The following is a 27,104-nucleotide window of genomic DNA, read 5'->3' as shown; positions in this document are numbered from 1 at the left end:
GTACAAAATCATGAGGGGGATAGATTGTGGAGACACACAGAGTCTATATCCCAGAGTATGGGAATCGAGGACCAGAGGACATAGATTTAATGTGTGGGGGGGGGGGGGAGTTTTATTGGGAACTTGAGGCATAACTTTTTCACACCGTGGGTGTTTGGAACGATCTGCCAGAGGTGTTAGTTGACGGAGGAACTATGGCAATGTTTTAGAAACATTTAGGTAGGTACATGAATTGGAAAGGATTAGAGGAACACTTACCAAACTAGTGTAGAGTCTGTTTTCACCCTGTATCACTATGACACTGCTATGTTTCCCAGCATGCGAATGTGTGACGGGGCAGCGACCTGCAAGGATAGCAGGCTGGCTGGACAACAGATGGCTAAGAGTGGGAATACAGGGGTCTTTTTGTGGTTGGCTAGTAGTGACTAGCGGAGTTCCGCAGGAGGTTGGCGCTGAAGCCGCTGCCCTTCATGTTGTATATTAATCATTTGGATCAGGGAATTGAAGGCTTTTTGGCCAAGTTTGCATATGATATGAAGATAGGTCAAGGAGCAGGTAGTGTAGAGAAAGCAGGGACTCTGCAGAACGACAGTGGGCAGAGAATTGGCAGATGGAATATAGTGCAGCAAAGTGTGGGGTCAAGCATTTTAGAATAAGGAATAAGTGTGCAGAGTATTTTCTAAATGAGGAGAAATTTCAGAAATTGGAGATTAAATGGGGCTTGGGAGAACTGGTGCGGGACTCCCAAATAGATAATTTGTAAGTCGATTCGGTATTAAGGAAGGCAAATGCAATGGCAGCAGTTATTTTGACAGACCTTGAATATAAAAACAGGGTTTTGATACTGTGCCTCTATAAAGCGCTGGTCTGACCACATTGGGAACATTGTGTCAATGTTGACCACCATATCTGAGGAAGGATGTACAGTAGGTCCAGAGGAGGTACTTTGGATCTGTCTTCACTAAGGAGGACACAAACAATCTTCCTGATATAGTAGTGGCCAGAGGATCTGGGGTGACGGAGGAACTGAAGGAAATCCACATTAGGCAGAAAATGGTGTTGGATAGACTGATGGGACCGAAGGCAGATAAATCCCCAGGGCCTGATGGTCTGCATCCCAGGGTACTTAGGGAAGTGGCTCTAGAAATCGTGGACGCATTGGTGATCATTTTCCAATGTTCTATAGACTCAGGATCAGTTTCTGTGGATTGGAGGGTAGCTAAAGTTATCCCACTTCTTAAGAAAGGCGGGAGAGAGAAAACAGGGAATTATAGACCAGTTACCGTGACATCGGTGGTGGGGAAGATGCTGGAGTCAATTATAAAAGATGAAATAGCCGCACATTTGGATAGCAGTAACAGGATCGGTCCGAGTCAGCATGGATTTACAAAGGGGAAATCATGCTTGACTAATCTTCTGTAATTTTTTGAAGATGTAACTAAGAAAATGGACAAGGGAGAGCCAGTGAATGGAGTGTACCTGGACTTTCAGAAAGCATTTGATGAGGTCCCACATAGGAGATTAGTGGGCAAAATGAGGGCACATGGTATTGGGGGTTGAGTGCTGACATGGATAGAGAAGTGGTTGGCAGACAGGAAACAAAGAGTAGGGATTAACGGGTCCCTTTCAGAATGGCAGGTAGTGACTAGTGTGGTACCTGAAGGCTCGGTGCTGGGACCACAGCTATTTACAATATACATCAATGATTTGGATGAAGGGATTCAAAGTAACATTAGCAAATTTGCAGATGACACAAAGCTGGGTGGCAGTGTGAACTGTGAGGAGGATGCTATGAGAATGCAGGGTGACTTGGACAGGTTGGGGGAGTGGACAGATGCAGGGCAGATGAAGTTTAATGCGGATAAATGTGAGGTTATCCATTTTGGTAGCAAAAACAGGAAGGCAGATTACTATCTAAATGGCGTCAAATTGGGAAAAGGGGAAGTACAACGGGATCTGGGGGTCCTTGTACATCAGTCTATGAAAGTAAGCATGCAGGTACAGCAGGCAGTGAAGAAAGCCAATGGCATGTTGGACTTTATAACAAGAGGAATATAATATAGGAGCAAGGAGGTCCTTCTGCAGGTACACAAAATTGCTGGGGAAACTCAGCGGGTGCAGCAGCATCTGGAGCGAAGGAAATAGGCGACGTTTCGGGCCGAAACGTCGCCTATTTCCTTCGCTCCATAGATGCTGCTGCACCCGCTGAGTTTCCCCAGCAATTTTGTGTACCTTCGATATTCCAGCATCTGCAGTTCCCTTTTGAACACGAGGTCCTTCTGCAGTTGTACAGGGCCATAGTGAGACCACACCTAGGGTATTGTGTGCAGTTTTGGTCCCCTAATTTGAGGAAGGGCATTCTTGCTATTGAGGGAGTGCAGCGTAGGTTTACAAGGTTAATTCCCGGGATGGCGGGACTGTCATATGCTGAGAGAATGGAGCGGCTGGGCTTGTACACTCTGCAGTTTAGAAAGATGAGAGGAGATCTCAGTGAAACATAAGATTCTTAAGGGTTTGGACACGCTAGAGGCAGGAAACATGTTCCTGATGTTGGGGGAGTCCAGAACCAGGGGCCACACACACAGTTTAAGAATAAGGGGCGGCCATTTAGAACGGAGACGAGGAAACACTTTTTCTCACAGAGAGTTGTGAGTCTGGAATTCTCTGCCTCAGAGGGCGGTGGAGGCAGGTTCTCTGGATGCTCTCCAGAGAGAGTTAGATAGGGCTCTTAAAGATAGCGGAGTCAGGGGACATGGGGAGAAGGCAGGAACGGGGTACTGATTGGGGATGATTATGAACTTAAGAACATTAGCAAGTTTGTAGATGATAAACACAAAAAGTTTACAGTTTGCATATCAGCCTAACATCAGTGTCGATGATGCCCTCATTTACATGCTGCAGAGGGTGTACACACATTTGGACACTACTGATGCATCTGTAAGGATTACATTTTTTGACTTCTCAAGTGCCTTCAACACAATTCAGCCCCGACTGCTAGGGGAGAAGATGGAGAAGATGAAAGTGGATCCATCACTGGTACTGTGGTGTTTGGATTACCTTTCCCTCAGACCACAGTACGTGCGCCTACAGAACAGTGTCTCGGGCACCATCTTGAGCAGCACGGGCTCCACAAGGAACTGTGCTGGCTCCGTTCCTGTTTACCATCTACACAGCGGATCTCCAATATAACACCAACAGCTGCTTTTTGCAGAAGTTTTCGGATGACACAGCTGTTGTCGGCCTCATTAAAGGGGGCAATGAGGAGGAGTATAGAGACATAATAAGTAACTTTGTGGAGTGGAGTGCGCACAATAACCTCCATCTTAACACCACAAAAACCAAGGAGATAGTTGTGGACTTCAGGAGGGGGAGGAGGAGGACTCAAGCAACACCAATCACCATTAAGGGCACTGAGGTGGAGGTGGTCGCTAACCACAGGTACCTTGGGGTGCAGCTTGACAGTGAGCTGGACTGGAAGAGTCATATGGAGGCGGTGTACAGGAAGGGACAAAGCCGACTGTATTTTTTAAGGAGGCTGAGGTCATTTAACATCTGCCAACCCCTACTGTGCAGTGTCTACCATTCAGTGGTGGCCAGTGCTCTGTTTTTTGCTGTGGCCTGTTGGGGAGATGGCGCCCGCATAGCGGAAAAAAACAGACTGGACAAGCTGATCAGGAAGGCCGGGCTCAGTGGTCGGGGCTGAGCAACGAACGGTCCAGCAGGTGGCAGAGGCCAGAACTCTGAACAAACTGGGCTCAATAATGACCAACCCCACTCACCCACTCCATGCCCTGAAGGTGATCAAGAGCAGCATCTTCAGTCAGAGGCTGATTGCACCAATGTGCAAAACTGAGAGACATAGGAAGTCTTGTATACCAGCTGCTATAAGGTTATATAATGCGCATAAATAACTGCACTTTTTTTTAATTAATTGTATTTTAACTTGTATTTTAACTTGTTAAGTATGGAAGCCATTTGAGGAAATGTGTGGTGTTATGTCTGTCTTGAAGCTGTCGTGGCACTGTAATTTCCTGTAAAGGATTATTAAAGGTATAATCTAATCTAATCTAATCTAAAAAAAGTAGGTTGTATTATAGACAGTAAAGGGCTTGTCCCACCAGCATGCGACTGTATGCGTCAAGCGCAACCAAACCGGAAGCGGGGGCCGCGCGGAGGTCGAGTGATCCCGTACGAGTTGACGTGAAGTTCGAGCGAAGTCCGCGGGAAGTTCGCGCGTGACGTACGGCGTCAAGACGCTGCGTACGCCCGTCGAGGTGGTGCGTACGGCGTGGAGACGCTGCGGGCCAGCAGGCCGTTGCTGTGCGGAATTTTTTAACACAGTCAGTTTTCGGAGCCCAGCGCGATGTCGGGACCAGCTCCGCTCAACTCTATACGGCTCCGGAGATCGAAGTATGACAGGCCCCGCGAGGCCATATGCAGTCGCATGCTCGTGGGACAGGCCCTTAAGTATAATTGTGAAAAATTACAGCAGGATCTTGTTCGGTTGGGAGGTCACGATGCAGTTGTATAAGATGTTGGTGAGGCAGCATTTAGAGTATTGTTTTCAGTTCTGGGCACCATGTTATTGGAAAAGATTTTGTCAGCTGAAAATGGAGCAGATAAGGTTTACGAGCATGTTGCCAGGACTCGAGGGCCTGAGATATTGGGAAAGGTTGGGGCAGGGCTGGGACTCTATTCCTTGCAGCGCAGGAGGATGTGGTGATCTTTTGAAGTGTATAAAATCATGAGAGGAATAGATCAGGTAGACACATAGAGTCTCTTGTCCAGAGTAGGGGAATCGAGAACCAGAGGACATACGTTTAGGTGGGGGGGCGCAGACACGGTGGGCCGAAGGGCCTGTTTGCACGCTGTATCTCTAAACTAAACTAGTGTGAATGGGTGATTGATTATCACCGCGGACTCGCTGGCCGATGGACCTGTTGCCGCGCTGTATCTCATTTAAACAAATGCGAACACGTGATCGCTGGTCAACGTGGATTCGGCCTAACTTTCCCATACCGGCCCATATGTCCCATCTACACGAGTTGCACATGCCTGCTTTGGGCCCTCTAATATCACTTTAAACCTGTCTTATCCATGTTCCTGTCCAAATATTTCTAAAACATTGCGATGTTATTTCTAAAACATTGTGAGTATAAGAGCAGGGATGTTCTACTGCAGTTGTACAGGGTCTTGGTGAGACCACACCTGGAGTATTGCGTACAGTTTTGGTCTCCTAATCTGAGGAAAGACATTCTTGCCATAGAGGGAGTACAGAGAAGGTTCACCAGACTGATTCTGGGATGTCAGGACTTTCATATGAAGAAAGACTGGATAGACTCGGCTTGTACTCGCTAGAATTTAGAAGATTGAGGGGGGATCTTATAGAAACGTACAAAATTCTTAAGGGGTTGGACAAGCTAGATGCAGGAAGATTGTTCCCGATGTTGGGGAAGTCTAGAACAAGGGGTCACAGTTTAAGGATAAGGGGGAAATCTTTTAGGACCGAGATGAGAAAAACTTTTTTCACACAGAGAGAGTGGTGAATCTGTGGAATTCTCTCCTGCAGAAGGTAGTTGAGGCCAGTTGATTGGCTATATTTAAGAGGGAGTTAGATGTGGCCCTTGTGGCTAAAGGGATCAGGGGGTATGGAGAGAAGGCAGGTACAGGATACTGAGTTGGATGATCAGCCATGATCATATTGAATGGCGAATGGTGCAGGCTCGAAGGTTCGAATGGCCTCTACTCCTGCACCTATTTTCTATGTTTCTATGTCTTCTGGATTGGGGAATTCTGCCCGGCATTTGACAAACATGCCTGTAATTTGGGAATTCTGATTGGATTTTAGAGATTGCTGCTTGGAATTGTATAAATTGCCCGTAATTCGGCAGTTTTGCTTAGATTTTGGAAATTCTACTTGGAATTGTGGGAATCTGCCTGGAATTTGAAAAACATTACTTGGAATTTGGGAAATCGGCTAGGAATTCAGGAGATCCATTAGGAATTGGTAAATATAGAAACAGGCATAGAAAATAGGTGCAGGAGGAGGCCATTCGGCCTTTCGAGCCAGCACCGCCATTCATTGTGATCATGGCTGATCGTCCCCAATCAATAACCCGTGCCTGCCTTCTCCCCATATCCCTTGATTCCACTAGCCCCTAGAGCTCTATCTAACTCTCTCTTAAATCCATCCAGTGATTTGGCCTCCACTGCCCTCTGTGGCAGGGAATTCCACAGATTCACAACTCTCTGGGTGGAAAAGGTTTTTCTCACCTCAGTCTTAAATGACCTCCCCTTTATTCTAAAACTGTGTGGCCCCTGGTTCTGGACTCGCCCAACATTGGGAACATTTTTCCTGCATCTAGCTCGGCCAGTCCTTTTATAATTTTATATGTTTCTATAAGATCTCACCCCCTCATCCTTCTAAACTCCAGTGAATACAAGCCTAGTCTTTTCAATCTTTCCTCATATGACAGTCCCGCCATCCCAGGGATCAATCTCATGAACCTACGCTGCACTGCCTCAATCACAAGGATGTCCTTCCTCAAATACTCCAGATGTGGTCTCACCAGAGCTCATCATCGGTGTCTCATCATCGTATGTTGTGGTCTCGTGATGTTATGCTGGTAAACAGTGTTAGAAATAATTCAGGTCTCTCGCGGAAGGGGAAATGATTCTTACGGCACAGTATACACATGTTATACACCAGACTGATTCCTGGGATGTCAAGACTTTCATACGAAGAAAGACTGGATAGACTCGGCTTGTACTCGCTAGAATTTAGAAGATTGAGGGGGGGGTCTTATAGAAACATACAAAATTCTTAAGGGGTTGGACAGGCTAGATGCAGGAAGATTGTTCCCAATGTTGGGGAAGTCCAGGACAAGAGGTCACACCGTTTAAGGATAAGGGGGAAATCTTTTAGGACCGAGATGAGAAAAACATTTTTTTTCACACACAGAGAGTGGTGAATCTCTGGAATTCTCTGCCACAGAAGGTAGTTGAGGCCAGTTTATTGACTATATTTAAGAGGGAGTTAGATGTGGCCCTTGTGGCTAAAGGGATCAGGGGGTATGGAGAGAAGGCAGGTACAGGATACTGAGTTGGATGATCAGCCATGATCATATTGAATGGCGAATGGTGCAGGCTCGAAGGGCCGAATGGCGCCTACTCCTGTACCTATTTTCTATGTTTCTATGATAGTACCTGCCTCAACTACATTCCATACACCTACAACCTTTAAACCTTAAATGATCCATTCCTCCTATAATTGTGTGCACATCTATGAGATTACTCCTCATCCTCTTACGCTCCCAAGAGTCCCAACCTGCTGAACCTATCCCTGTAGCTCAGACCCTCCTCCTTACAGCATCCTTGTAAGTTTTCTCTGCAATCGCATCAGATTGACAACATTTATCCTATAACATGTTGCCCCCAGTCATGTAAATGCGGCCTCGCCTATAACATGGTCAACACGATACCGTAATTGCGGCCTCACCAACGTCTTATACAACTGCAACACGACCTCCCAATGCCTATACCCAATACCCATTTTCAGTGAACTATGTACCCACCCTCCTAGACCATCTGCTCCACAAGACCCTCTGTCTATCCGTGACGCCACGTTCAGGGAACTGTGTAACTCCACTCCTCAATCCCTCCGATCTACAACACTCCGCAGAACCTCGACGTTCAATGCAATTCCCGCCATTTGTTTATTTTCTATTTATCCACGGAGCGATGAACCACAATTTGCCAATACCTGAACGTTGAATTTCCTCCATTATCTCTCTGAGTTTAGCATTATCCTTCTGCATGTCCACAAGTGCTTTCCACACGTTCCTCTGTGTGTTAGCGTCTTTCGAACAGATAAGATTGTTGCGTCTAATGTTGATTTCAGCCTAAATAAAGAATGCAGAATATTAGTTTAGTTTAGTTTAGTTTATTAATGTCACGTGTATCGGGGTACAGTGAACAGCTTTTTTGTTGCGTGTTGCCCATTTACCGGAAAGGCTATACATTATTACAATCAAACCGTCCACGGCATACAGATACAAAGTGAATAACCTTTAGTTCAAGATAAAGTCAGTCAGATGAAAGATTATCAGAGGGTCTCGAACGAGGTAGATGGGAGGACAGGGCCGCTCTCCCGTTGTTGAAAGGGCGGTGCAGTTGCCTGGTATCAGCTGGGAAGAACCTGTCCCTGAATCTGGAGGTATCCATTTTCACAATTCTGTAACTCTTGCCTGATGGGAGAGGGGAGAAGAGGGAGTGACTGGGATGAGACTGGTCCTTCATTATGCTGCTGGCGTTTCCGAGGCAGCATGAGCTATAAATGGAGTAAATAGTAGGGAGGTTGGCTTATGTGATGGTCTGGGCTGCATCAACAACTCTGCAAATTCTTGCGAGTCTTGGATGGATTTGTCCCCAAACTGTGATGTGATGCATCCCGATAAAATGCTCTCTACACCGCATCTGTGGAAGTTGGTAGCGTTGTTGGGGGCATGCTGAACTTCGTAAGCCTTCTAATGAAGTAGACTGTCACACGTTAAGGAAGCCTTGTGGTTAATTACATTTGACCACAAGGCAGAGATCCACAAGACCTATTGTAGAATAATCAGCTACAGGCCCAAAATTATTCCTTTTGTTTAGATCAGAGATACGGCGCGGAAACAGGCCCTTCGGTCCACCAATGATCCCCGCACACTAATACTATCCTACACACTCGAGGGACACTTTACATTTATACCAAGTCAATTAACCGACATATCTGTATGTCTTTGGAGTATGGGAGCATGAGAGGGAACGGACAATCTCGGAGACAACCCACAGAGGGAAGAACGTGCAAACTCTCTGAAGACAGCACCGGTAGTCGGTATCGAAACCGGGTCTCTGGCGTTGAAAGCGCAGTAAGGCAGTAAATCTATGACTACACCACCGTACCGCTGCTGTGGGGATACAGCATGGAAACAGGCCCTTCGGCCCACGCTGACCATCAATTACCTGTTCGCACACTAGGTCTACATTATCCCACTCTCTCATCCATTCCCTACATCCTAGGGACAATTTACAGAAGACACTTATCCTCCAAAACTGCAAGGGGCGCCAGGGAGATGGCAGTCCTGCCGGCAGTCTGTTAGTTATTTCATCTTTTTGTTATTTTTAGCGTTTGTTAAGAGCTTGTTTTAATGTACTTCGGTTTGTTTTAGGTGGGGGGAGGTGGGAGGGGATCGGGAGAAACTTTTTATCAGGTTCTTACCTTCCTGGAGATGTGATCAATTTTCGGATCACATTCTCCGGGCTCTGCGGACTACCATCGATGGAGCTGGAGGCCGCCTCGGACTATCGTTGAGCCTCACCGCGGGGCGCGGACTTAACATCGGAGCGGATCCCTTGCTTGAGATCTCTCCCACTGCGGACTTACCATCAAGGGCTCGCAGTCTCGGGAGAGGCTAGTCGAGAGTTCCAACGCCGCAGAAGGTTCGACGAGAGGTTCGATCGTCTGGCGTGGGGGAACTTCCATTCCCCCCCCACCCCCCGATGCAGGAGCTGAATGCCTCGACGCGGAAGGCCCGAACGCCACCGGCTACGGGAGTCAAGACCGTCCCATCAACAGAGGGCTTGAGGCCCACTACCAAGGAAGAACTAAGGGAAGGACTTGATCTTTATTTCGCCTTCCATCACAGTGAGGAATGTGGAGGAGTCATTGTGGTGGATGTTCATGTTAAAATGTGTTTTTGAGTGATCTGTTGTTTTTAATTGTATGACTGACCTGGCCAATGAAATTCATCGTTTGTTGCAAAACATACTTGGCGAATAAAATCTGATTCTGATTCTTTGGGACGTGGGAGAAAACCAGAGCACCAGAAAAAACCCAGGCGATCACGCGAGAACGTACAAACAATGTACAGACAGCACACGTTGTCAGAATCGAACCCGGGTCTCTGCGGACGTGAGATAGGAACTCTACCGCTGCGCCACTCTGCGGCCTGTAATGCTAATGGTTGGTGCTACGGTCAAGTAAAAATTCTGAGGAAGTTTGGTGGGTGTGGAGTTGTGGCAGGTTTAGTTTTGTTTAGTTTAAATCAGTTTAGTTTAGTTTAGTTTGATTTAGTTTATTGTTGCCGTGTGTACCGAGGTACAGCGAAAAGCTTTTCTGTTGCGTGCTATCCAGTCAATGGAAAGACTATACAAGTTTACAATGATGATGTATGATTTGATGATACAAAAGTTAGTGGTTTTACAGATCGTAAAAATATTGCAGCAGGATCTGAATCGATTGGCCGGGTGTGTTGATGGAAGTTAATGCAGAAAAGTGCGACATGTTGCATTTTGGGATGTCGGACAAGGGCAGGACCGTCACAGTAAATGGTAGGCCTCTGGGTAGTGTTGTAGTACACGGGGATATAGTAGTACAGGTGCATGGTTCCTTGAAGGTCGAGTCGCAGATAGATAAGATGGTCAATAAGGCTTTTGGCACTTTGGCCTTCAATGGTCAAAGTATTGAATATAGAAGTTGGGAGGTCACGTTGCAGTTGGAGAAGACATTGGTGAGACCATATTTAGAATATTGGATTCAGTTCTGGGCACCATGTTATGGGAAAGACATTGTCAAGCTTGAAAGAGTTCAGAAACTATTTGCGAGGATGTTGCCGGGACTAGAGGGCGTGAGCGTGAGGTTGAGTAGGCTGGGTCTCTATTCCCTGGAGCGCAGGGGGGATGAGGGGAGACCTGATAGAGGTATACAAAATCATGAGAGTAATAGATTGCGTAGATGCACAGAGTCTTTTACCCAGAGTTGGGTAATCGAGGACCAGAGGACATATGTTGAAGGTGAAGGGGGAAAGAATTAATAGGAATCCGAGGGGTAACTTTTTCACACTGAGGGTGTAGCGTGTATGGAACAAGCTGCCAGAAAAGGTAGGTGAGGCTGAGACTATCACATTGTTTAAGAAACAGTTAGGCAGGTACATGTTTGGTGCAAGTTAAAGCCTAATTGAAGATAGGCAGAGGGTCTCCAATGAGGTAGCTGAGAGGTCAGGGCCGATCTCTAGTTGGCGAGAGGCTAGTTCATTTGTCTGTTAACAGCTGAGAAGAAACTGTCGCTGAATTTGGAGGCGTGTGTTTTCACACTTCAGTACCTCTTCTCTGATGGGAGAGGGAAGCGGGAGTGACTGGGATGAGACTGGTCCCTGGTTGTGCTGGTGGCCTTGCCGAGGTAGCATGGTGTAGATGGAGTGGATGGAAGGGAGGTTGGTTTGTGTGAAGCTGGGCTGTGTCCGCACGTCTCTGCAATTCATTGTGGTCTTGGATGGAGCTGTTCCCAAAACGTGCTGTGATGCATCCAGATAAAATGTTTTTATGGCGCATCTGTAGAAGTGGGTGAGTTGTTGGGGTCAAGTCGAACATTCTATGCCTTGCTAGGAAGTAGAGGCGTTGGTGGGCTTTCCTGGCATGTATTCTGACAGCAAGACTCCATGGGCCGAAAGAGTTAATTCTGCTGCAATAACTTATGAATATTTAACCAATGATCATTATACCTGTAGTTCGCCTGCACTGATGACGTTGTTCACCTTTAACATCCAAAGCAGGTCATAGCTCTTATTTCCAATGGCATCTTCCAATCTTTGACTGTACATCTTTGTAATTCGAAGAAGTTCTTCATCGTTGCAAAGTGCCAACGTTTTGCTTATTTTAGCTTCAGAAGAAATTAAACATATCAATGTATATACATTACTATCCACACCCATCCATATTCTCCGGAGATGCTGCCTGACCCGCTGAGTTACTTCAGCGCTTTGTTCCTGTCCCTGTTTTTAGTTAAATTTAGAGATACAGCGCGGAAACAGGCCCTTCGGCCCACCGAGTCCGCAGCGACCAATGATCCTTGCATATTAACATGAACAATTTACACATACACCAATCCAATTAACCTACATACCTCTATGTCTCTGGAGTGTGGGAGGAAACCGAATATATTGGGGGTAAACCCACACGGTCACGGGGAAAACGTTCAAATTGCGTACAGACAGGACCCGTAGATTACCGGCGCTGTAAGGCATCGACTGTACCACTGAGCCAGCGTGACGGCCCTCCAGTGAAGCTGCCTGACCCCGTCAAACACTCATCATACATCAAGCCAATCATCCCAGGGATTATTCTCATAAACATCCTCTGGACCCTCTCCAATGCCAGCCCATCCTTCATCGTCTCCTTACTAAACGCAAGTCCTTTTCACCTCTTTTCTTAGACTCTTGTCCAAGACTCCCCACTAACGGAAACATCCTCCCTACACCCACTCTATGCAGGCCTTTCACTAGTCCGTAAGATTCAGTGAGGTCTCCCTTCGTCTTTCTAAACCACAACGAGAAGAGACCCAGAGCCGTCAAACGCGCGTGATATGTTAACCCAGTCATACGCAGAATCATTCTCATAAGCCTCCTCTGTACCCTCTCCAATGCCAGCGAATCATTCCCCATCTCCTTTGTAAAGGTACGTCCTTTCATTCTCACCTGTTTGGGTGCCCATTTCTTCAATCTTGGACAGAACTTGTCTCCGAGTAGAATTAACTTTAAACACCAGCTCTCCTCTCTTTCCACAGTGAGACGTGCTCTACTCTCCGCACTGTCTCTGTACTTTGTTCCCAGAGTCCCTCAACAATCACTATTGTACAACGTTCTAGCCTCACCCCGGGCAAAGATCATGTACACTTCAGAATGGGCGTTGCATTCTCCTTATCAATCTCATAAAGATCTAAACCTTTGCTACCATTTCTGCACCCCCATCTCAATCACGTTCCATACTTTCTGATACTGAAACTGCTTTGCCCGGGAAGGATTGAGGGCCCTGAAGTATAGATGGTCGAAAGATTCACTTTCCTCGGAGTAAATACCAACCACCAACTTGTCCTGGACCAGCCACATTGAAGAAATGGCCGAGATAGCACCCCAATGCCTCTACTTCCTTCCAAGGCTTAGGAAGTCTGGCTTATCCCCAAAATCAAGATTGATCCCTGGGATGGCGGGACTGTCATATGAGGAAAGATTGAAAAGACTAGGCTTGTACTCACTGGAGTTTAGAAGGATGAGGGGAGGGATCTTATAGAAACATATAAAATTATAAAAGGACTGGATATGGTAGATGCAGGAAAAATGTTCCCAATGTTGGGCGAGTCCAGAACCAGGGGCCACACTCTTAGAATAAAGGGGAGGTCATTTAAGGCTGAGATGAGAAAAAACTTTTCCACCCAGAGAGTTGTGAATTTGTGGAATTCCCTGCCACAGATGGCAGTGGAGGCCAAGTCTCTGGATGGATTTAAGAGAGAGTTAGATGGAGCTCTGGGGGCTAGCGGAGTCAAGGGATATGGGGAGAAGGCAGGCACGGGTTATTGATTGGGGATGATCAGCCATGATCGCAATGAATGGCAGTGCTGGCTCGAAGGGCCGAATGGCCTCCTCCTGCACCTATTTTCTATGTCTGCGCTGTATATTGATTTTTGAAAAAACACTACCATATATAGCTGTAATTTTTTGGCCATCTTACTCACAGTCCTCCTCCGCTGAGGCAGCCCCGAAGTTTTTTCGATCGATGAATAATAAAAAAATTATGAGTGTTTAAAAATTATTGAGATCAGCTGATTGGTCCTCTCGCCTGTCAATCACCACGATGAAGGTAACGCCCCTTCTGGGGGAAAGGACTATAGAACCCCGGACGTTAGTGAGTCACTCTGGAAGATCGCGAGGGAGAGTCTCGACTGTGATTCTAAGCTGTGAATCAACTGAACTGGGAGTCTGCAATGTCTGCAATGCTATGAAATAGGATTTGCTGGCCTGCACTCTTTGAAATGCTATGACTGGATTTGCTGGCCTGCACTCGGCTTCAAATGCTATGAGATTGGATTTGCTGGCCTGAACTCGGATTGAAATGCTGTGAGATTGGATTTGCAGGCCTGCACTATGATTGAAATGCAATGAAATTGGATTTGCTGGCCTGCACTCTGCTTGAAATGCCATGAAATTGGATTTGTTGGCCTGCACTCTGTTTGAAATGCAATCAAATTGGATTTGCTGGCCTGTACTTGTCTTGAAATGATACGAAATTGGATTTTGCTGTCCTGCACTATGCTTGAAATGCTATGTAATTGGATTTGCTTGCCTGCACTCTGCTTGAAACGCTATGAAATTGGATTTGCTGGCCTGCACTCTGCTTGATATTCTATGAAATTGAATTTGCTAGCCTGCACTCTGCTTCAAATAGAATTTCAAGGAACAGCCGTGAGTGAACGGCCAGCCCACCAGCCCTGTGTGACTGATCTGCCAGCCCACAAGCCCTGAGTAACTGAGCTGCCAGCCCACAAGCCCTGAGTAACTGAGCTGCCAGCCCACCAGCCCTGAGTGACTGAGCTGCCAGCCCACCAGCCCTGAGTGACTGAGCTGCCAGCCCACCAGCCCTGTGTGACTGATCTGCCAGCCCACAAGCCCTGAGTAACTGAGCTGCCAGCCCACCAGGCCTGAGTGACTGAGCTGCCAGCCCACCAGGCCTAAGTGACTGAGCTGCCAGCCCACCAGCCCTGAGTAACTAAGCTGCCAGCCGACCAGGCCTGAGTGACTGAGCTGCCAGCCCAAGAATCCATTCAGCCCACAATGTCCATACTAGTCCTCTGGAAACCAGAACGGTCCACAACCCCCATACTAGCGCTCCAGAAAGCCCCCCTCCCCCCAATTGGCTACCAATATTGGAATTGGTGGAGAGGTGGAATATTGAGTTGGGGGACCAGCCCTCCCATGTGATGCTGGGACCCAACAGATCCCACTTAGTCTATTTTTAAATAAATATTTTTGAAACTTTTAAATCTCTTCCCTTCACGGGAGACCCGAACTTTTCCTTGTCGAGTCTCCTTTGTCGTTGGGGCCTAGCACCGTGGAGCGGCCTCCAGCCGGAACGACCTGGGGTCTCCAGTCACGGAGCCTGCAGACTCACCATTGTGGGGCTGGCCGGCCTCGGAGCGTGGAGAGCTGTGGTAGTGCGCGGCTGCGAACCGACTTCGGAGCTTCGGAGGCTCCAGCCGCAGGCCTGTGGATGGTGACTGCGGTGATCTCGCGGGTCCCTGGTGGGAGAACGCTTTTCGAAGCTTCTCCCGCCCGGGTTGTGGGGCTGAAAACGACCCGGAGAGGGGCCTGACATCGCCCGGTGCGGCTTTAACGGCTGCGGGACTTATTTACCATCGCCGGCCGGGGGCTTTGACTCTGACATCGGGAGGAGAATGGGGAGTGCAGGGGAGAGACAAGACTTTGCCTTCCATCACAGTGAGGTGGAGATTCACTGTGATGGATGTTTGTGTGAATTGAGTTGGTTGTGTGTCTTGTAAAATTGTTTCTTTTTGTTGTATGGCTGCTGAAACCAAAGTTCACTGAATTGAATTGAATTGAATTGAATTGAAACTATCTATCTCTGCCTTGATAATATTCACTGACTTGGCCTGCACAGCCTTCTGTGGCAAATAATTTCACCGATTCACCACCATCTGACCAAATAAATGTCTCCTCATCTCTTTCCTAAAAGAAGTCCTATAAGTCTGAGACGATGACTTCTAGGTACGGTTTCTCCCACCAGTGGAAACATCATCACCACATCCACTCTTTCAAAGCCTTTCACTGTGCTTTATGTTTCAGTGAGCTCTCCCTCATTCTTCTAAACTCCAGCGAGTACAGGCCCAGTGCCGACAAACGTTCATCGTAGGTCATCCCACTCATTCCTGGGATCTGTTCTTGTAAACCTCCTCTGGACCCTCTCCAGAGCCAGCACATCCTTCCTCAGATATGAGGCCCAAAAGTGCTCACAATATTCCTTATGCGGCCTGACCAGCGACTGCACACTATTCTGCTTTTCTTCCTTCTTGTGCAGCGGAGTACGTTGGGAAATTTCCACTCTCCTGTCTCTAGTGATTCTTGCAATATCACTGTCAATGCCTCCACAATCTTTAAAGCCACCTCTTTCAGAACCCTAGGATGCAGTCCATCCGGCCCAGGTGACTTATCCACCTTCACCTTTTCAGCTTCCTAAGCACATTCTCCCTGGTAATAGTCACTCCACTAACATCCACACCCTGACACTCTTGAATTTGAGGCAGGTTGCTGGTGTCTTCCACTGTGAAGACTGATGCAAAAAGTTGTTAACTCCACTGCCATTTCTTTATTCCGCATTATCAATTCTCCTGCATCAATCTCCAGCGGCCCAGTGTCCACCCTTGCCCATTTCATGCTTTCTATATATCTGACAAAACTCTTGCTATCCTCCTTTATAGTATTGCCTAGCTTACCTTCTTATTTCATCTCTTCTCCCCATATTGCCTTTTTACTTACCTTCTGTTCTTTAAAAGTTTCCCAATCCTCTAGATTTCCACTAATCATTGCTGTGCTATACGCCTTCTCTTATAGTTTTATACACTGCCAGTGACTTCCCTTGTCAGCCACGGTCACCCCTTTCTCCCCCAATATACCTGCACTCAAGTTCAAGTGAGTGTATTGTCATGTGGTGGCCGATTAGGAAAGGGGGAGATGCACCGAGACCTGGGTGTCATGGTACACCAGTCATTGAAAGTAGGCATGCAGGTGCAGCAGGCAGTGAAGAAGGCGAATGGTATGTTAGCATTCATAGCAAAAGGATTTGAGTATAGGTGCAGGGAGGTTCTACTGCAGTTGTACAGGGTCTTGGTGAGACCACACCTGGAGTATTGCGTACAGTTTTGGTCTCCTAACCTGAGGAAAGACATTCTTGCCATAGAGGGAGTACAGAGAAGGTTCACCAGACTGATTCCTGGGATGTCAGGACTTTCATATGAAGAAAGACTGGATAGACTCGGTTTGTACTCGTTAGAATTTAGAAGATTGAGGGGGGATCTTATAGAAACTTACAAAATTCTTAAGGGGTTGGACAGGCTAGATGCAGGATGATTGTTCCCGATGTTGGGGAAGTCCAGAACAAGGGGTCACAGTTTAAGGATAAGGGGGAAATCTTTTAGGACCGAGATGAGGAAAACATTTTTCACACAGAGAGTGGTGAATCTGTGGAATTCTCTCCCGCAGAAGGTAGTTGAGGCCAGTTCATTGGCTATATTTAAGAGGGAGTTAGATGTGGCCCTTGTGGCTAAAGGGATCAGGGGGTATGGAGAGAAGGCAGGTACAGGATACTGAGTTGGATGAACAGCCATGATCATATTGAATGGCGGTGCAGGCTCGAAGGGCCGAATGGCCTCTACTCCTGCACCTATTTTCTATGTTTCTATGTGTCCCTGATAGGACAATGAAATTCTTGCTTTGCTTCAGCACAACAGAACATAGTAGGCATTGACTACAAAACAGATCAGTGTGTCCATATACCATTATATAAATATATACACACATGATTAAATAAACTGATAATGTACAAATAGCAGATAATGGGCCCCCAATAATCAGAGTATTGTCCAAGCCAGGTTTAATAGCCTGATGGCTGTGGGGAAGTAGCTATTCCTGAACCTGGTTGTTGCAGTCTTCAGGCTCTTGTACCTTCTACCTGAAGGTAGCAGGGAGATGAGTGTGTGGCCAGGATGGTGTGTGGGTCTTTGATGATACTGCCAGCCTTTTTGAGGCAGCGACTGCGATAGATCCCCTCGATGGAAGGGAGGTCAGAGCCGATGATGGACTGGGCAGTGTTTACTACTTTTTGTGGTCTTTTCCTCTCCAGGGCGCTCAAGTTGCCGAACCAAGCCACGATGCAACCGGTCAGCATGCTCTCTACTGTGCACCTGTAGAAGTTAGAGAGAGTCCCCCTTGACAAACCGACTCTCCGTAATCTTCTCAGGAAGTAGAGGCGCTGATGAGCTTTCATGATAATTGCATTAGTGTTCTCGGACCAGGAAAGATCTTCAGAGATGTGCACGCCCAGGAATTTGAAGCTCTTGACCCTTTCAACCATCGACCCGTTGATATAAACGGGACTGTGGGTCCCCATCCTACTCCTTCCAAAGTCCACAATCAGTTCCTTGGTTTTGCTGGTGTTGAGGGCCAGGTTATTGTGCTGGCACCATATGGACAGTTGCTCGATCTCTCCTCTGTACTCTGACTCATCCCCATCAGTGATACGTACCACAACAGTGGTGTCGTCAGCGAACTTGATGATGGAGTTCGCACTGTGACCGGCTACGCAGTCATGAGTATAGAGTGAGTACAGCAGGGGGCTGAGCACGCAGCCTTGAGTATCATATTCATATTCATACTCATAGATGCTGCTGCACCTGCTGAGTTTCTCCAGCATTTTTGTGTACCTGCACTCCTAGATCCCTCTGCTCTACAACACTCCCTGCCTACCTGTGATGCCACAGGGGAACTGATTCTTACGGCACAGTATCCACACGTTATTCCTAAGAGCTTGTCAAGTGAGTTTGAATGTCAACATTCAATAAATTGTCCCATTTGCCTTGAATTGCATTGGGTTCACAAGGTCACGATTCTGTTCTGTATGATTAGTTTAGAGATACAGTGTGAAAACAGGCCCTTCGGCCCACCGAGTCCGTGCCGACCAGCGATCACTTGTGCACACTAGTTTAGTTTACCGATACAGCGTGGAAACAGGTAATTTAGCCCACCGAGTCCGCGCCGACCATCTATCACCCGTTCACACTGGTTTAGTTTAGAGATACAACAGATTGAGGGGGGATCTTATAGAGACTTACAAAATTCTTAAGGGGTTGGACAGGCTAGATGCAGGAAGATTGTTCTCGATGTTAGGGAAGTCCAGAACAAGGGGTCACACAGTTTAAGGATAAGGGGGAAGTCTTTTAGGACCAAGATGAGAAAAACATTTTTTTTCACACACACAGAGAGTGGTGAATCTGTGGAATTCTCTGCTACAGAAGGTAGTTGAGGCCGCAATTCATTGGCTATATTTAAGAGGGAGTTAGATGTGGCCCTTGTGGCTAAAGGGATCAGGGGGTATGGAGAGAAGGCAGGTACAGGATACTGAGTTGGATGATCAGCCATGATCATATTGAATGGCCTACTCATGCACCTATTTTCTATGTTTCTAACAGAGAAATAGGTCTTTCGGCCCAGCAAGTCCGCGCCGACCATCTATCACCCGTTCACACTAGGTTAGTTTAGAGATACGGCGTGGAAACAGGACCTTCGGCCCACCTAGTTCGTGTCGATAAGTGATCCCCGTCCACTGGTTCTATCCAAATCACTAGGGACAATTTACAGAAGCCAATTAACCTATAAGCCTGTCCGCCTTTGGACAGTGGAAGGAAACCAGAGGAGCCAGAGAAAACCCACGCAGTCACAGGGAGAACGTACAAATTGCATACAGACAGCACCCGAGGTCAGGATTGAACCCGCATCTCTGGCGCTACAAGGCAGTAGCTCTACCGCTGCGCCACCGTGCCGCTCTAAATCTAATTCATAAACGATCCTTCATTCCGATATGGGATAAATCGCCCCATATACTTCGAGCTGCATAATAATAATAATAATATATCTTTTATTGTCATTGCACGTCAGTGCAACGAGATTTAGTGTGCAGCTCCACTGATGTACAAGAAAGGTAAATAAATACAATACATAAATAAACAAGCTGAATTGATTGACGTGACCATCTGAGGGAGACTGTCCAAAAGGGGTGGGTGGGGGGGCACTCATTAGGGCCGGTTCAGAGCCGCTATAGCTCTTGGGATGAAACTGTTCCTGAGTTCCTGACATGTAAGCCCCTGTCCCACTTAGGAAACCTGAACGGAAACCTCTGGAGACTTTGCGCCCCACCCAAGGGTTCCCGGAGGTTACAGGAGGTTGCAGGTAGTGGAAGCAGGTAGGGAGACTGACAAAAACCTCTGGGAACCTCCAGCAACCGCACGGAAACCTTGGGTGGGGCACAAAGTCTACAGAGGTTTCCGTTCAGGTTTCCTAAGTGGGACATCGCAAGGTTACGATCATGTTCTTCTTGTACGATGCTCAGGTTCATTAACAGTCATTACTCTGGTTCGTACACACAGTGCTGGAGTTACTCGGTGGGCCAATCGAAATAAACCCGCTGAGTTACTCCAGCACATTGTGTCCCTTTGTGTAAACCAGCATCTGTGGGTCCTTGTGTCTTCATTATGTGATGATCCATAAGATATTCGATGCCTTGTCCAGATTTGGATCTTTCTCTTCAGTATCTGCATGCTGTAGCCATCTGAAAACGATAAGAAACCTGTTAAAACCCGTAGATGGGTGGATGTTTCTGGATATTGGTTAAATATTTTGAATAAGGTAGGTTTAGAGGGATATGGGATTAGTGTAGATGGGGCATTTGGGTCGTAGTGGGCAAGTTGTGCCCTCTCTATTTCCCCCTCTCTTTGTCTCCCCCTTTCTCCCAAGCTTCCTATGTCACAGTTCCCTTCTGTCTCTCTGTCTCCACCACCCTTTCTCCCCCCTTCTCTTTCCTGCGCTCCAAGGAATAAAGTCCTAGCCTGCCCAACCTCTCCCTGTAGCGGAGGTTCCCCGAGTCCGGGCAACATCCTCGTAAATCTGCACCATTTCCAGAGTAACAACATCTATCATATAACATGGTGTCCTGAACTCAACATAATACTCTAAATTACGAAGGGTCTCGATGCGCAACGTCACTTTTTTTCTTCTATCCAGACATGCTGCCTGAACGGCTGAGTTATGCCAACACTTTGTGTCTATCTTCGGTTAAACCAGTATCTGCAGCTCCTTCATATACATCCATATCCATATCATCATAACTATAAAACTCTGATCTTGGATGTGTGTGTGTGTGTGTAATCACATATCCATGTAAAATGATGCCCTAATCACTAATATTTTAACATATTCCTGTAGAGTTTTATCCCGTGGAGTCCGAAATTGCCTCATCTGAAAAATTAATGCATTATTTCTTGAGTTATTAATCAAAGTGTTCAAAAATCTCAAATAACTTAGAAAATGAAACCGCTGGCTTTGGCTGATGACGTGATGACATCACAATGGCTGCACGCTGTGTTTACCCGCCGCGAGTGGCGTCGCCCGGTAGAAAAAACACCGCTGTCTCCTTGCGAGTGCGAGTGACGTCACCCTCCCGACAATCCCCCCGTTCTCGGGCCCTGCAGCCGGCAGTGAGTGAGTATTGCATTCAGGAACCATCCCTCCCCTCTGACGACGTGTCCACTCACCCCTCAAATTCTGTGCCTCTGTGTCCCCCTCTGTGTCCCTCTCAGTGCCTCTGTGACCCCCTCAGTGCCTCTGTGTCCCTCTCAGTGCCTCTGTGTCCCTCTCTGTGCCTCTGTGTCCCTCTCAGTGCCTCTGTGTCCCTCTCAGTGCCTCTGTGTCCCTCTCAGTGCCTCTGTGCCCCTCTCTGTGTCCCTCTCAGTGCGTCTGTGTCCCTCTCAGTGCCTCTGTGTCCCTCTCTGTGCCTCTGTGACCCTCTCAGTGCCTCTGTGTCCCTCTGTGCCCCTCTCAGTGCCTCTGTGTCCCTCTCAGTGCCTCTGTGTCCCTCCCAGTGCCTCTGTGACCCTCTCAGTGCCTCTGTGTCCCTCTGTGCCCCTCTCAGTGCCTCTGTGCCCCTCTCAGTGCCTCTGTGCCCCTCTCAGTGCCTCTGTGCCCCTCTCAGTGCCTCTGTATCCCTCTCAGTGCCTCTGTGTCCCACTCAGTGCCTCTGACCCTCTCAGTGCCTCTGTGTCCCTCTCAGTGCCTCTGTGACCCTCTCAGTGCCTCTGTGTCCCTCTATGTGCCTCTGTCCCTCTCAGTGCCTCTGTGTCCCTCTCAGTGCCTCTCAGTGCCTCTGTGACCCTCTCAGTGCCTCTGTGTCCCTCTCAGTGCCTCTGTGTCCCTCTCAGTGCCTCTGTGTCCCTCTCAGTGCCTCTCAGTGCCTCTGTGACCCTCTCAGTGCCTCTGTGTCCCTCTCAGAGCCTGTGTCCCTCTCTCTCTAAGGTTATTTTATATTGCTGGAGACATTCTTATCTCTGGGTATAATTTAGTTTAGTTTATTGGCATGTAGGTTCATAAGTTCATGATAGGGACAGAATTAGGCCATTTGGTCCATCAAGTGTACTTCGCCATTCAATCATGGCTGATCTATCATGGCAGATACCTTTGTCCTCAGCTTACTGGCAAAGACGGCAGTAAACTAATGGGACTTTGTATTTTCTCCAGATATCATTTTTATGCAGGGTTTGATGTTCACTCTTGTGGAAGGTGTAATAAAATTCACAGAGATAAACTCACCTGATTTCTCGTTGCAGCCCGCAATTCTGTACACGAGCCTTCAGTATTTCGGCCATGGATTCATTCCTTTTGTGCTTGTCCTGATCGCAGTTACTCAGATCCAACAACATCAGTGAACGGTTGGTTTGAACGACGGAGATTAGACTTTCTATGCAGTCGTCTGTAAGTTGGTTGGATTTTAGCCTGCGTTTGAGCGAGAGGAAGATTCAGGAAATGGATACAGTTTCTTCCCGGATGTTATCAGGCAAATGAACCGTCCACTCACCAACTAGACAGCAGTCCTGACATCCCATCTACCTCATTGGAGACCCCTGGAACATCTTTAATCGGACAGTACTGGCTTTATCTTGCACTAAACATTATTCACGTTATTAGCTTTAAACTTGATTGGCCACGATTGAACGGTGGAGTAGACTTGATGGGCCGAGTGGCCTTATTTTGCTCCTATACCTTATGACCTTATAAGATCAGCAGGTTTGTAGGTTAATTGCCTTTGGTAAAATTATAAATTGGCCCTAGTGTATAGATGTGCTAATGTACAGGGTGATCGGTGTGGACTTGGTGGGCCGAAGGGCCTGTTTCCATGCTGTATAATGCTGCATGCTGCATTCCATATATTGAATAGTATGAACAGGTGAACGATGGTGGGCGTGGAAGGTTAGAGCCCATGGGAATCTAAGCCTATTACCCCTTGTTGTCTATATCAATATATTGGATGAGAACGTACATGGCAAGATTGCCAAGTTTGCAGATGATACAAAGGCGGCTGGTGTTATAGATAGTGAAGCTGGTTTTCAAAAATTGCAGCAGGGTCAAGTGTGCTGAGGAATATTTGATGGAATTTAACACGGAGAAATGTGTGAAGTTGCAATTTGGGAAATCGAATATAGGCAGAATCAACACAGTGAATGGTGGGGATGTGGGGACTATTGGAAGAACAGTGGGATCTGAGAGTGCACGTATATAATTCCTTGAACATGACGTCACGGGGAAAAAGGGAGTGTTGTGGAGCAGAGCAATCTAGGAGAGCAGGTACATAATTTTGTACCTGTCCATGCTCTCCAGAGATGCTGCCTGGCCCGTTGAGTTACTCCAGCACTTTATACCTGTCCACGTTCTCCACAGAGATGCTGCATGCCTACCCGCTGAGTTAGTCCAGCACTTTGTACCTGTCCACATTCTCCACAGAGATGCTGCCTGCCTGACCCGATGAGTTAGTCCAGCACTTTGCACCTGTCCACGTTCTCCACAGAGATGCTGCCTGCCTGACCCGATGAGTTAGTCCAGCACTTTGCACCTATCAATGTCTTCCAGAGATGCTGCCCGACCCTCTAAGTTACTCCAGCAGTTTGTGCCTATCTCTATCCACTCGGCTAGATCTCCTTGGATCCCATTACCTTTGTTATATTATTTCCCAATCTTGGTGAATTACCTGAGCACTTTACACTTGTACAACACGGGTTGTAGATATCGTATTCCCTCCCGTTTTACGCCGCATGAGCTGAGATCCAGTTCCTCAATGGGTCCACAGCAGATCAATGTCCTCGATAAAACCACACAGTCGAACGTGTTGAGGGAACATTGATTGAATTTTATGGTCCTCACGGGTTCCAATGCCTCGGTGGTCAACTGAGGGTCTCCGAATTCAAACAAGCAGTGCAGTATATTCAAGAACTGGCCCTGGGCCAACTTTCCGGCCAAGTTGGAATGGAGCTTTTTCACACATTCTTTGATCCAGTCGGCGATGGAAGATGAGGCGTCGGGTGAAATCGAGCCCAATATTCTCTCCAGCCAATTGATTGACCTCCGTGAGGAGAGACCCACCAGAAACCTGGAGAAGATGTTGAATCTATCATCTGTCGCCGTGTAACCTTCATTTAACAACATTTTTAGGGAAATTCCTGGGGTGTTTCGGCTTTTAACAAGGGCAGCAACAAAGTTCTGGAAAATGGGGTACCTGAATTTGTAGACAACCCCACGATCATGTTTGCCTGGCACCTCCATCATGAACGCAGATGAGAAATTGGGAAGATACTGATTCACTTCGAGGGCTTCAAATACAAATTTTTTATTGGTGATTTTCTTGTAAGCCTCTTCGCCCAAGTTCATCAAACCTTGCCGAGACTTTTGGGCATCGTATCCGCAGGTGAGAAGAAGACTTGTGATGTAGGCGGAGAACACCGGGGTGTTGGCCATGGCCAATATTGGAAATTCTCCAACTTGTGACCACTCGGGCAATGAGGCGAGAACGGAACAGAACAGAGGGTTGACAGACAATGTACCCAATGTATCATTTGCTTCAAGTAGTTGCACCAACTGTTCTGCCTTCGCCTTATCTCCAAAGTGACGGTAGAAATACTCCTTGACTTTTTCCTGAGTAAATCCTGTGAGATAGAAGGTTGGCTTTGCAGGTGTCTCCTGCAGTGCCCCAAGTCCCCATGGACGTGTGGTGACCAATATGTGGCACCCTTTGACCAACCTACCCTGAATGAGGCAGGTCAGGATGTCAGGCACAAATTCGAAGGAATGAGGATCGATACATTGCCCATTTCCCTTGTCATCTGAGAAGATACTGCCTTGTTCATATTGATCTAAGTCATCAAAGATGAACAATATGGCTTTAGGGTCCTTCCAAAGATATTCCAGATGATTTTCCAGATATGGATAAGATTCAAGGACCAGGGTGTTTAAGTTTGTCACACATTTGATGGCTGTTAACATTTGAAGCTTAAAATAAAATATATATTTGAACTCCTTATATTTATTCTTGGTGGCCCAATCATGGATTATCTTCTGTATCAGGGTGCTTTTTCCACTCCCGGCTGTTCCCCGCACCAAGATGGTGGAGGTCTCCTCTGTCTCAGCGTTGTTGCGTTTCAGTAGTTGATGTGGATCCACATCTTCATTGGTTTCCCCATCATTTCCAAGGGGCATTCCCTCTGGTGATGCGCCAGTAATCCTCAGGTCAGTGTAGAAGTCATCAAACAAGCGTGTCCCGGCCGTTTGCCCGTCTCCTGTGTACACAACTCTCAGATTCTTACTCCAATTTCGTAGGAAATCTCTATGGAGAATTTCTGCGCCTTCAATACCTAATGAGAGGAACAATTTGGGATTTGTTTAATGTAGTGTCATACATTGTGTAAACGGGCTCTTGGGCCCAACTTGCCATGCCGCCCAACATGGCCCATCTACGCTAGACTAGTGTCATACTGCATGGAAACAGGCCATTCGGCCCAAATTGCCCAAACCGATCAACATATCCTATCTACACGTTCCACCTGCCTGTATTTGGCTCATATCCCTCGAAACCTCTCCTATCCATGTTCCTGTCTAAATATTTCTGAAACATTGCGATAGTAGCTGCCTCAACTACCTCCTCTAGCAGCTCGTTCATTACACCCACCATCCTCTGTGTGAAAAACGTACACTTCTGGTTTACAGAGTCACGGAGTCATACAGCGTGCGAAAAGAGGCCGTTCGGCCCTACTTGCCCGCACCTGCGTGCCTGCCTGCGTTTGACCCATGTCAAAGTCCTGCAGTCCTGAATTTCCACAGTCCAACGGGCTAACAGAACGGGCTGTCCATAGCGCCAAAGAATGAATGGAACGCTCACACCTTCTCAAATCCGATGTCTACTTTGACCTGCTCAACTAAAGGAACATCACCCGTGACCCAATACTGGGGTCTCCTGTCCACGTTCTCCACAGAGATGCTGCCTGACCCGCTGAGTTACTCCAGCACTTTGTACCTGTCCACGTTCTCCACAGAGATGCTGCCTGACCCACTGAGTTACTCCAGCACTTTGTACCTGTCCACGTTCTCCACAGAGATGCTGCATGCCTGACCCGCTCAGTTACTCCAGCACTTTGTACCTGTCCACGTTCTCCACAGAGATGCTGCCTGACCCACTGACTTACAAAGGACATTCTTTGAGGAAGGAGATGAGGAAGAATTTCTATTGTATTGTAAGAGGGAGTTGAATCTGTGGAATTCCTAGCCACAGAAAGCTGTGATGGCCAGGTTATTGGGTATTTTTTTCGGCAGAGATAGATAGATTCTTGATTAGTACGGGTGTCAGGGGTTTTGGGGAGCAGGCCGGAGAATGGGGTTGGGAGGGAGAGATAGATCAGCCATGATTGAATGGTGTAGATTTGATGGGCCGAATGGCCTAATTCTACTCCGATCTCTTATGACCTTATGACAGTGAATGCTACGGCTGTGGGAAGTGCAGAGGGATGTAAGTGTTCAGGGGCATGGTTCCTTGAAGGTGGAGTCGCAGGTGGATACGGTGGCCAAAAAGGGGTTTGGCACATTGACCTTCATCAGTCAGAATATTGAATATAGATGTTGTTAGTTCATGTTGCAGTTGTATAAGACGTTGTTGAAGCTACATTTCAAGGATTGTGTCCAGTATTGGGTACCATGTTAGAGGAAAGATGTTGTCAAGTTGGAAAGAGTTCAAAGATGATTTACGAGTATGTGGGCAGGGTCTGAGCTCAAGGGAGAGGTTGAGTGGACAGGCTGGGACACCATGCCTTGGTGCGCCAGATAATGAGGGGTGATCTTATAGGGGTGTACAAATTCATGAGAGAAATTGATTGGGTCAACACACAGTCTCTTACCCAGAGTAGGGGAATCGAGGACCAGAAGGCATAGGTTGAAGGTGAAGGGAGAAAGATTTACTTAGAATCTGAGGGGTAACCATTTCACACAGAGGGTGTTAGGTACATGGAACGAGATGCTGGAGGAGGTAGTTGAGGTAGGGAATGTCACGACGTTTCAGTAACAATTGGTGGTTTAGAAGGATATGGGAGGTGTGACGAGTGTAGATGGGGTATGTAGGTCGGTGTGGCCAAGATGGGCTGA

The 27,104-nt window shown here is 47.3% G+C and overlaps 1 protein-coding gene across 1 annotated transcript; it reads right to left on the bottom strand.

Moving 5' to 3' along the window:
• Positions 1-20,126: 20,126 nt before the first annotated feature.
• LOC116969380 (NACHT, LRR and PYD domains-containing protein 3-like) lies at positions 20,127-25,762 on the bottom strand. The gene is made up of 4 exons (XM_033016246.1): positions 25,726-25,762; positions 23,671-25,327; positions 22,239-22,421; positions 20,127-20,205 (listed from the first exon to the last, which is right to left on the bottom strand). The coding sequence occupies exons 1-4, from the start codon at positions 25,760-25,762 to the stop codon at positions 20,127-20,129; spliced, it is 1,956 nt and encodes a 651-aa protein (XP_032872137.1).
• Between the last annotated feature and the right edge of the window lie 1,342 nt (positions 25,763-27,104).

Source organism: Amblyraja radiata, unplaced genomic scaffold, assembly GCF_010909765.2.
Source record: "Amblyraja radiata isolate CabotCenter1 unplaced genomic scaffold, sAmbRad1.1.pri S35, whole genome shotgun sequence".
NCBI lineage: Eukaryota > Metazoa > Chordata > Chondrichthyes > Rajiformes > Rajidae > Amblyraja > Amblyraja radiata.
This window is presented reverse-complemented; position numbering and strand designations above follow the sequence as displayed.

Coding starts and splice junctions, on each gene's coding strand:
- LOC116969380 (XM_033016246.1), bottom strand. CDS start 25,762: ATGGGTCAAACGCAGGCAGGCACGCAGGTGCGGGCAA. Junction 25,328..25,725: donor AGGCACGCAGGTGCGGGCAA/GTAGGGCCGAAC, acceptor TCCTCTCATTAG/GTATTGAAGGCGCAGAAATT. Junction 22,422..23,670: donor TACAAGTGTAAAGTGCTCAG/GTAATTCACCAA, acceptor GCTCAAACGCAG/GCTAAAATCCAACCAACTTA.